Source organism: Crocodylus siamensis, chromosome 5 (genome assembly GCF_052110815.1).
Source record: "Crocodylus siamensis isolate JL-2025a chromosome 5, ASM5211081v1, whole genome shotgun sequence".
NCBI lineage: Eukaryota > Metazoa > Chordata > Crocodylia > Crocodylidae > Crocodylus > Crocodylus siamensis.
In genome coordinates this window covers 32,915,246-32,925,421 of record NC_143399.1, presented here as the reverse complement: position 1 = coordinate 32,925,421, position 10,176 = coordinate 32,915,246, and the positions used below count along the sequence as shown (strand labels likewise).

At 40.2% G+C, this 10,176-nt stretch overlaps 1 protein-coding gene across 9 annotated transcripts in view; it reads right to left on the bottom strand.

Annotated features, from left to right (window-relative positions):
* Positions 1-1,909: 1,909 nt before the first annotated feature.
* The window catches only part of CCDC18 (coiled-coil domain containing 18), a 53,596-nt gene continuing 45,329 nt past the window's right edge, over positions 1,910-10,176 (bottom strand). For all 9 annotated transcript variants that reach the window (XM_090046629.1, XM_090046634.1, XM_090046627.1 and 6 more), the window contains 3 exons: positions 7,665-7,865; positions 2,625-3,139; positions 1,910-2,150 (listed from right to left, as the gene is read on the bottom strand). In XM_090046629.1, the coding sequence (XP_089902755.1) occupies positions 2,135-2,150; positions 2,625-3,139; positions 7,665-7,865 (732 nt within the window). In that variant the 3' untranslated portion in view covers positions 1,910-2,134. The remainder of the gene's footprint in view (positions 2,151-2,624; positions 3,140-7,664; positions 7,866-10,176) is intronic.

The window sequence follows — 10,176 nt, the reverse complement described above, 5'->3', positions numbered from 1 at the left end:
CTTGGTTTCAAATGTTATAGATTGTGAGTGGTTTGTGCATCCTCTCTAAATCACCATAAGACGACATCATACCATGTGATTTAGAAACGGTTTCATTCTGGGGTAAAGTGTTCCAGTTTAGCTTCACTTATTGTGGAACAGGAATAGATGCACAGAGTTCCATAGGATAAGCTAACGTAGTCATGAGGTCTAAGTCCCCTCCCTCTTTTTAAAATTCTGCAATTGTATGGTATGTATGCAAATGTATAAGGGTATGACAATTGATGTGACAACAATACCAATATAATCTGTTAAAATGTAACTGTTATGTCTGCATAATTCTGTAGTGATCCAACTAGCAAAAATACTCCAACTTTACTCCTGGTTCATTCAGAGCCAAAGTTAGGGTGATTTAGTTCAACCCATGAGCCAGATGAGTGGCACAGGACCGGTCCACAGGCCAGACAGTGTGAGGCTATCCCTGTGGTTCAGATAAGGCCTACAGCCCCTCCCCTTCCCCACACTGCCACTCTCCCCTCTGTATACCAGATCCAGAGCCCATTCTGGCTACTCTGGAACTGTGCTCCAGCCAGATGGGGTCCTACACTGCAAATGGTACCCCCACCCCAGACCTGTCAGAGAGGATGCCACACTCAGATCACATCCTGGACCAGCCAAAATAGGCATCAGATCCAGCATGTAATGGGTGGGTGGGGGAGAAGAGCGAGGACAACCCAGACTGGCTTTGCATTGATGCTGTGTGCACAGTGGACTCCAGAGTAGGTACTATGTGTGGCACATGTCCAGGACCTGCCAGGTGAGCACCACATCCAGGTCTGGGACTGAACGATGGGGGTTCCATAGGCCTTATCCTTGACACCCTTGATTTAGCTAATTTGTATTGCTACAGGATCATGCAGACCTAACAGTTACATTATAACAGCTGTTGCATGCTCCAGAGCAGCAGCCCTCCTCCCCCTTTTAAATTGGCTAAAAAGTATGTCCATGACTTCAGTTGTGTGATATTAAAAAGAAGCAGCAGCAGCAAAAACAATTTATTTTATTACAGTTTATAAAAACAAGATACATACTTGTTTTTATTGAAATGGAAGCTTTTTCATGGGCTTCAGCTAGAGAAGGACCAAGTTCCGAGAGTACGGAAGTATGCAAATAACTTATTGTGGAAGTAAAAAGAACCAGAGCTTGACTGTGTCAGTAGGTGATGGTAAAAGCCCAAATGTACACATTCTTACCCTGCCATTTATTAATGGAAGCTAAGTCATAGTGGGTTACCCTGTTTTCATTGAGGGCACACCTTCTCTTTACCACAGAATTAGACCATAAACATGGCCAGTTACTGCAGAATTCTCCTTAGCACTTATTCTGCAGTAAATTGTAAATGAAACTATTTGTGGTAGCAAGATTTGTCATAGTGATGTTTATGATCATAACTGAATATTATGATTGAGTCTAAAGCAGTGCTCTAGGTTTTGGCCACCCAGCAGACAAATAGCACGGGGCCGGTCTGCAGGCCAGCTCAGACCCTGCGCCATGTCCATGTACCAGAATTGAAGTTTGGGGCCCTGCTCCATCCTGTGTGCCAGGATTGGGCCCTGTGCACCACATCATACACACAGAGCCATGGCCATGGGGTTCCCCATGGACCTGTGGTGAGCCCTGTGAGCCAGATGACATGGGCCAGTGTCCAGATCTGGCCCACAGGCCAGGGGTTGAGAACCCCTTGGTATTTGTCAGCTTAGTGGAAAAAAATTTCTTACTAATGACAATTCATTTACGGTATAAAGAAAATAAAGTTTTTAAACACCTACTAGGACTTTTAAGTAGAAATTAGATATAAAAAGAGTAAGGGAACTGATTAGAAAGCTGTAGTAAATCTGGATAATTTATATTTATCCCCAGAACTCAATAAAACCTTCAAAAATAAGTTTATTTCCAAAACAGAATTACTATACAAATTTCAAAACAATAATAATACATTTAGAAAAATAAAAAGGTTGCAATTTTCAGCCAACATAAATACATTAAAATATATACACATGACTATATTAACACTTTCGCTTTGAATTCTATGTTGTGTTGGAAATAATTCCACTTATGGCTTTATTGCTCATCAGACTGATGGTATCTTTTCTTCTTAATCTTTGTCCCTCCTGAAATAATAATGCATATTAGAGATATTTTTAATATGAATCTTTCTTTCAAATTTCTTATTTAATCTGTCATATCAAAATGCATTTGTACAAAGATAATAGGAGTAATCTAGCTTTCATTTTTGTTCTTTAAAATTAGCTCTTTTGTGAAATGGACCACATATAAAATAAATTAGCTATGGTTTTAAGTCCATGGTCTTTTTGTCATAGCATGAAACTTTGGCTAGAATCATTAACGGATCTTGATTGTCATAGCTTCCACCACTGCAAGAGACACCAATTGCTGAGTTTAAAGTAGTTTACAGTTTATTTTTATTAAAAATGGGAGGAGTTTAGGGGGAGGGAAGGGATGAAGGAGTCCATGAAAAAGGTCTCACTCATATGAGACCCACACTTTGGGTACAGTTTGGAACCCCTGCAAATCTTAACTTTTCTTATGTAAACAGTCTCACAATTAGATTAAGAAATACCTACCCTACCACAGAAGCACATGCTTGATTTTCCTTTGAGTTTGCATTAAGTGATATATGTGTAGAAGCATTTTCAGATTTCCTCATTTCTTTGTTGATATATTTTAGCATTCCACGAAGAGTTTGGAAGTCATTACAGTCAGAAGCTATATCTTCATCTAAAGCATATGTCAGGGGATCAAATGAGGATTCATTCAATCTATTTGTTGTATGAAAAAAGTCTTTTTGACCATCTTGAATCACTGAAGACTGTAACATCAGTATTTGTTTGAAATCATCTAATGTGCTTTTTGACAGATCTAGTGAATCGCTGTCTTTAACACTTAAGTCACTAGCACTTATAGATCGACGTAGTTTTCTATGTTTAAAATATGAAGCATAAGAGTGTCTGGAAGAATCCTGTTCTTGATTACTGAACAATGCATGAGTTGATAATACAAGAGGGACTGGTAGCTGCTTGGTACCTTCTGTTCGTTCATGCCCAGCAATTCTGGTTTGTAATCTTGTTACTTGAGATTCCTACAATTTAAAAATTAAACAAATATTTTTTAGAAGTTCTAACACCAATTAAAACTATCCTCTATATTACGTTCTATGTGTCAGGCTCACCCTGCTAATTTCTGTATCAGCCACTGCTGACAACATGATCCTCCTGCCTATCATTCAGCCATATAACCTGAGTTTGCATGTTCAGTCTACATCTAAGTCCTGATGATTCTTTCTGCATAACATCTCAAAACATGCAACCCTCTATCCACCTATACAGTAGATCCCAATGTCATGCATCCATTGCTTTTAACACATCAGTGACTTGGACGAGGGGGTAAGTAGCACCCTATTCAAATTTGCTGATGACACTAAGATGTGGGGGGATGTGGGCATGCTAGAAGGGAGGAATAGGCTGCAATTGGACCTAGACAGGTTACAGGGGTGGGCGGATGAGAATAGGATGGGATTCAACGCCAACAAGTGCAAAGTGCTGCACCTGGGGAGGAAAAACCGGCACCATACCTACAGGCTGGGGAACTCCCTTCTTGTCAGTCCAGAGGCAGAAAAGGATCTTGGAGTCATCATTGATTCCAAGATGAACATGCGCTGGCAGTGTGGGGAGGCAGTCAGGAAGGCCAACCGTACCTTGTCACACATCCACAGATGCATCTCAAGCAGGTCCAAGAAGGTGATACTTCCCCTTTATGCAGCACTGATCAGGCCGCAGCTGGATTACTGCGTCCAGTTCTGGGCGCCGCACTTCAAAAGGGATGTGGACAACATGGAGAGGGTCCAGAGGGCCACTTGCATGATTAGGGGGCAGCGGGGCAGACCCTATGAGGAGAGGTTATAGGACCTGAACCTGTTCAGCCTCCACAAAAGAAGGCTGAGGAGGGATCTAGTGGCCTGTTACAAACTAGTCAGAGGGGACCAGCAGGCACTGGGGAAGTTCTTGTTCCCCTGTGCACTACCAGGAGTGACCAGGAATAACAGTCACAAGCTAGCAGAGGGTAGATTTAGGCTAGACATCAGGAGGCGCTACTTCACAGTCAGGGTGGCTAGGATCTGGAACCAACTTCCAAGAGAAGTGGTGCTGGCTCCTACCCTGGGGGTCTTTAAGAGGAGGCTAGATGTACACCTTGCTGGGGTTGTTTGACTCCAGTACTCTTTCCTGCCATGGAAGGGGGTCAGACTCGATGATCTGCTCAGGTCCCTTCCGACCCTAGAAACCATGAACATCCTTTCCTTAGGCCCTGAACACTAAATTTGCCACTCAATTTACCCCACACTCCCTATTATCTCTTAGTTGCTAGCAAAACATCAGCTCCCAACTCCAAATCAGCCCAGGCTGACAGCCTCCATTGTCCAAATAAAACAGTTTTCAAAAAGCACTCTTATGCATTCTCCCCTGATGGTCTTCATGCTTGGTAACTGTTGTTGGTCTAATAAAAGATATCATCTCTACTATGAGTCCTGATTATATATTGTTCAGCAGTTTTGTAACCTATGTGAAGTTCCATGCTGCTGTGGGCTCTCAAGGGCAGCTACTTTAAAGGTAGCTTGGTTATATCCACAGAAAATGCAGTCACAGCAGTGACTCACGTAGACATACCAGGGATTTGTCTAATCTCCTCTGGCAGTTAATTCTAAAAACTGGATCTTCCTCAACTGAAAATGCTTTGTCTCATGCATTTAAAGATTTAATTCAGGGCTTTGTAATCAGCAGTTACCCAGGATAACCACAACCAAACTATAAAGTAGAATTTCCACCAAATAAGTAGGCAGACAAAGTAATTTAGGAAAATGTGATGTTTTATTAGACCAACTAACTAGTTGAAAAAAGTTGGCCTTTGCAAGCTTTCAGGCACAAGCACCTTCTTCAGGATTGGGGTCAGTCTGCTGGTGTTCTCTCTAGTGTCAAATGGAAGCTTTAAACCAATATGCAAAATGCATGGCAAGGAAGATCAGAGGGGATGGGAGTTAATAGGTGTGAGACAGGTAGGTGGGAAGGAGAAAAATAAATGGGGAATGTCCACAGGTGATAAAATGTAGACAGGTTATCTGGGGTTATCGGATAGCAGGCACACCCAATAACATTATAATGTGCCACATTATACATGCCTGCCATCTGATAACCCCAGGTAACCTTTCTACATTTTACCAGCCATGTTTTATCAGTTTTATCACCTGTCAACATTCCCCTCTTTTGTTCCCCTCCATATACCTGTCTCACATCTATTAACTCTTATCACCTTTGATCTTCCCTGCCACACATTTGCATTTTCACACACCTGCATTTTGCATATTGACTTAAGCTTCTATTCAACACCACAGAGAACAACAGCAGACTCTCCCTCTGCCTGAAGAGGGGTGCTTATGCTGAAAGAACAATTGTTCTACCTATTCAGTTGGTCTAATAAAAAAAATCACATTTACCCAAATAACCTTGTCTGCCTATGTCCTTAGATCAATATAGCTGCAACCAACACCACCAAATAACTAAACTTTTATCTAAACTGCCACATTAACACATCTGTATGTTCAGACTGAATACTTTTCTTTGGGCTAATTACCACAAGAAGAAATTGCAGGGACTTATACACAATTGTAAAGACTTGTGCATATTTCTATAAGGATTGTGTATATTTATAAAAAACTGTTTTTATATTTTATAAACATACACACATTATATATAATCACACATTCACACCCACATATATACAAGGTTTGTCATGTGTAAAGTACACAAATAGGACTTTTAAAAATAATTTTACATAAAAACAAAGTTATAAAATGTGTACACATGTACTAATTTAAACTACAATGACAATCTTCCCTTGCAAAGTGTAGAATTACTTCTGTTTTCCCCAAATCCAGTCCTTCCACACAGTGGGATGAAAATTATGGTTTTACATCATAAAGGAAGTTGAATAGGATTATTCCTTCCATACTAGCATTTCTGTAAGCTCTTTTCAATTCTTTCCATTTTTTTGATAAAAATGAGTATGAAGAAAGTCAGGGTAATTTAAAAAAAATCAAAATTGGATAATTAGTTTGTTTCTTATTTACTTTTTTTTTAAAAGAGAAATAAATTAAATGCTTCACTTCATTAAGAAACCAAAAATACAAAACTGAATTTAGTTCAAGGCTTCACGTACTCAAATGAACACTACTGGGAGAAAAAAAAAAAAGATATCATAAATTTCTATTTTGCCATGTTGACTACCAGTACTTCTAGCTCTAATATTAGATTCAAATAATAGATTCTACAAGATAGTGTTTAGAGTTGACATTTTCCACCATTTGTGCTGTAAGAAACAAGAGTTTCAAAAACAGAACTCGGTGCAGTTACAGTAACTTTTGGTTTATACAAGGGTAGATTTAACAAATCCTGCTCTTCTGTAGCCAGAAGTACTTCTGTCCAAGTGTGACTTGCATCTCAAACTTTTTTTGCTAAGTAGAAGCATGCTCAGGGAAGAGTCCCATTTTCACCCTTTTGAATAATGCTCAACCTAGCTACGGCAGAGCTACAGCTTTGTACATCATTTGACACAGGCACACTGCCAATAGTTTCTGGCTACTATAGTATAAAGCTCAGTGAATAGACACGTTATACATAACTAAACAAACTTCCAATGAGAACCGATAGTCCCTTTACAGAATCAATGAACGCATGGAGCTTTTATACCATAGTTCCTAGGTCACAAGAATCCCTCCAAACTGCATCCATTTTATAACTATGCCCACTAAGGATAGTTAACTTCCCTAGTGCATTTTTACACTTGTTTCAATCATTTTACACTTATCATTTCAAGTGTCTACTGCTTTTGCCTTCCCTAGCAGTTACATTTCAGCATTCTTAAAAAAAGAAAAGGAAGTACCTAAATGAATAGGCCTGAAGAAGCCTTGAAAAGGGTAACTGTTACCTATAAAATGTACTTGGAGCAAGTCAAGTAAACACATTTGAAAAGAAAAAAATATATATTAAAACTGAATGCTGTTACCGCCTATTTAAGAATGGAAGACATTGCTTGAAGAATTACTCCTAACAGTGCATGAAAGTTCACTTGCTTAGATATTTGAAATACTACTTTATTATGATCTAAACAAAAGAGGAATGGGAATGACAGTAATAAACAAGATTTACCACTGATTTTAAGGGCCCCTTCATTTGTTTCTACTCATAGAAATTGCACAAAATGCCTCATGTACAACATAGGCAGGCAAGGTTCTTTGAGTAGATGTGATATCTTTTATTAGACCAACTGAGTAGTTGGAAAAAAGTTCTTGGCAAACTTTTGGGCACAGTCACTCTTCTTCAGGTGTAGGGAGTCTCTGCTGTTCCAAGACTCCAAAAAATGAGAGAAGCTAAAAGTGTGGCAAGATGTCAGTGAGAATGTAAATAGGTAGAAATTAGAAAGATAAAAGTTAAAACAGGTAAGAGAGAGGGGGAGAAAGCGGGGGAGGGAGGGAAAAGGCCAAAGGGGGACATACAGTGATAGAATACAAGGTCAAAAAAGAGGCTGTCTGTGAATATGTTGCCTTCATAACTCACCTTCACAAGTAGTGCTTCATTTGCAGCACGAACTACTTCATCTCTGGCCTGAAGCTGCTGCTGCAGATTATTGACAGTGTCTTGAGCCTCTTCTAACTCCAGCTTCAGCTGCTGTAACTGCCCACTTAGATGCTGAGAGCCAGATTTCTGGGTGTCTATAGATACATACCACTTTTCCTGGTCTGTTTGATGAGCAAGCTTCTAAAAGTTTTAAGAAACACAAAGGCTATTTTATTCTTATTTCATGTACCATATTTATAGACTAAAAAGAACACAAAGAATAAATTCAAAACTCATCAATACTAACATATTAGGCTCAACTAAAGAGTAATTCATTTGTTGACAGGAACAAACACTCTTACCTTTCCAGTTGAAATCAAATCTGCCAATCTGTACCTTGGGAAACCTATCACTTTCAGAAAACAAACAAGCCACTTAGAAATAATCTTGAGTAAAAAAATCAATCCCTTCCATCAACCCCCTTCAATACACTTCCATATTTTGCCATATCATCACTGTGGCTATCTCTTGCAATCAAGGATTATTGTCTTATCTGTGGATCTGAAAATGGCTGATGAGACCTATCCAGGATTGACAGACCCTGTAGCAGCTGGGGCATGTATTTCCATACAAGGTGGGTGGCTCCAGGTTCTTGGTTTGGTCCACAACATGCTGTTTCTGCCACTCCCATTTTTCTCTCTCCCACTGTTGTTGTAAAGTTTCAAAGTACTGAGACCCTTGCAGCAGACTCTTCTTCCATTTGGGGTGGTCCTGGGTGACAGTCTCCCACAAGTTGATATTGATGCTGCCTTTTTTTCAAGTTAGCCTTGAAGACATCCTTGAAGTGCTTTCTCTGCCCTTGAGCACAAGATTCAACCGAGCTGGGGAAATGAAACCTGCTTTGGGAGTCTGGAGTTGGATATCTGACTGATGTGGCCAGCCTGGCAAAGCTGATGTTTATGATCATTGCTTTGATGCTTGTGGTGTTTGCTTGTGAGAAGATGCTAATGTTGGTGCATCTGCCTCCCCACTGGATTTGAAGGATCTTTCACAGGCTGTGCTGATAGTACTTCTCCAGTAAAATGAGGTGAATCTTGTATGCTGCCCACATCTCAGCTCCATACAATAAAGCGGGGATCATGACTACTTGATAAACCATGAGCTTGGTTTTGGATCTGATGTTGTGATCTTTGAACACCCATTTCCTCAGGCTTTTAAAGGCTGCACTTGCACATTTGAGATGAAGTTGGATTTCTTCATCAATGTCAACCTTCTGCAAGAGAGGGCTTCTGAGGTACAGGAAATACTTAATGTTCTCCAGAGTCTCACCGTTAATCTGAATTACTGGAGCTGGGGTCTACTCATTAAGAGCTTGTTGGTGTAGCACCTTAGTCTTCTGAATGTTAAGCATCACTCCCATTTTCTTCCTCAAAAGACATCAACAACTGTGTGAAGGTCTGCTTCTGAGTGAACGCACACTACAGTATCATCAGCATACTGGAGCTTGATGATTGAGGTCAGGGTGGTTTTGACTTGGAGTCAGCTAAGATAAAACAGCTTACCATCCATTTGGTAGTTTAGATCCACTCTGACTGAAAGGTTGTCGGTGGGTCAAATGTAGCATCGTGGTAAGGAATATCAAGAAGAGTGCTGGAGCAATGATACCGCCTGGATTAACTCCTATCTTAACCTTACAAAGTTCTGTGATAGATCCTGTAGTAGTAGAATTGTTTAGGCTTCTGGCCTGCTTGACTAGAAAAACAGACAGAGACCAGAAGTACTGATACTGCTTATTTTAGTTACGTGTTCTGAGATGAGGAATCCTGCATGCCTTAATTTGTTTTGATATATTACCCTGAGCACAGGTGTTTTTTTAATTGCCTCTGTGTGAGTCAGTACTTTTATGTTTCTCCAAGGTTGTATTTTTTTCCTCTTCTTTCTTTCTCTGTCTTAAGTATAAAAATGCTTGTAAACTCATAGAGTTAGAGAATTCCTTTGAAGCAAACAAGTGGGTAACTCCCCCTGCTGTATGAAATTCTCCTTCTAATCACAGTATAGCCCTAAATAAAGAAAACTGGCTCTGTCAGTTCTGATTCAACCACAACGCGAAGTTTGATTTCTTCCACAATCCCTTATCGAGAACCACTGCGCACATACCATTATGAAGAAGGCAAAGAATGGTGATTAATTTCAGTGGGCACCCATACCTCAGGATTCTTCATAGCACTTCTCAGTTCACAGAGTTGAAGGCTTTTGTGAGGTCAAAGAAGGCCATGTAGAGGGATTTACATTCTTCCTGCTGCTGGCAAGCAGTGAAGATCATGTCAGTTGTTCCTCTTGATGCCCTAAACCCACACCGAGATTCCAGGAGAAGCTCTTCAGCAAGTGAAAGGGATGTGGTGGACAGCAAAGTGATCCCACTGGAATTTTCAGTTGGACTTTTTTCCTTTCTTGAAGACTGTCATGATCATGGCATCCTTGAGGTTATCTGGGATTTCCTCATCATTACAGA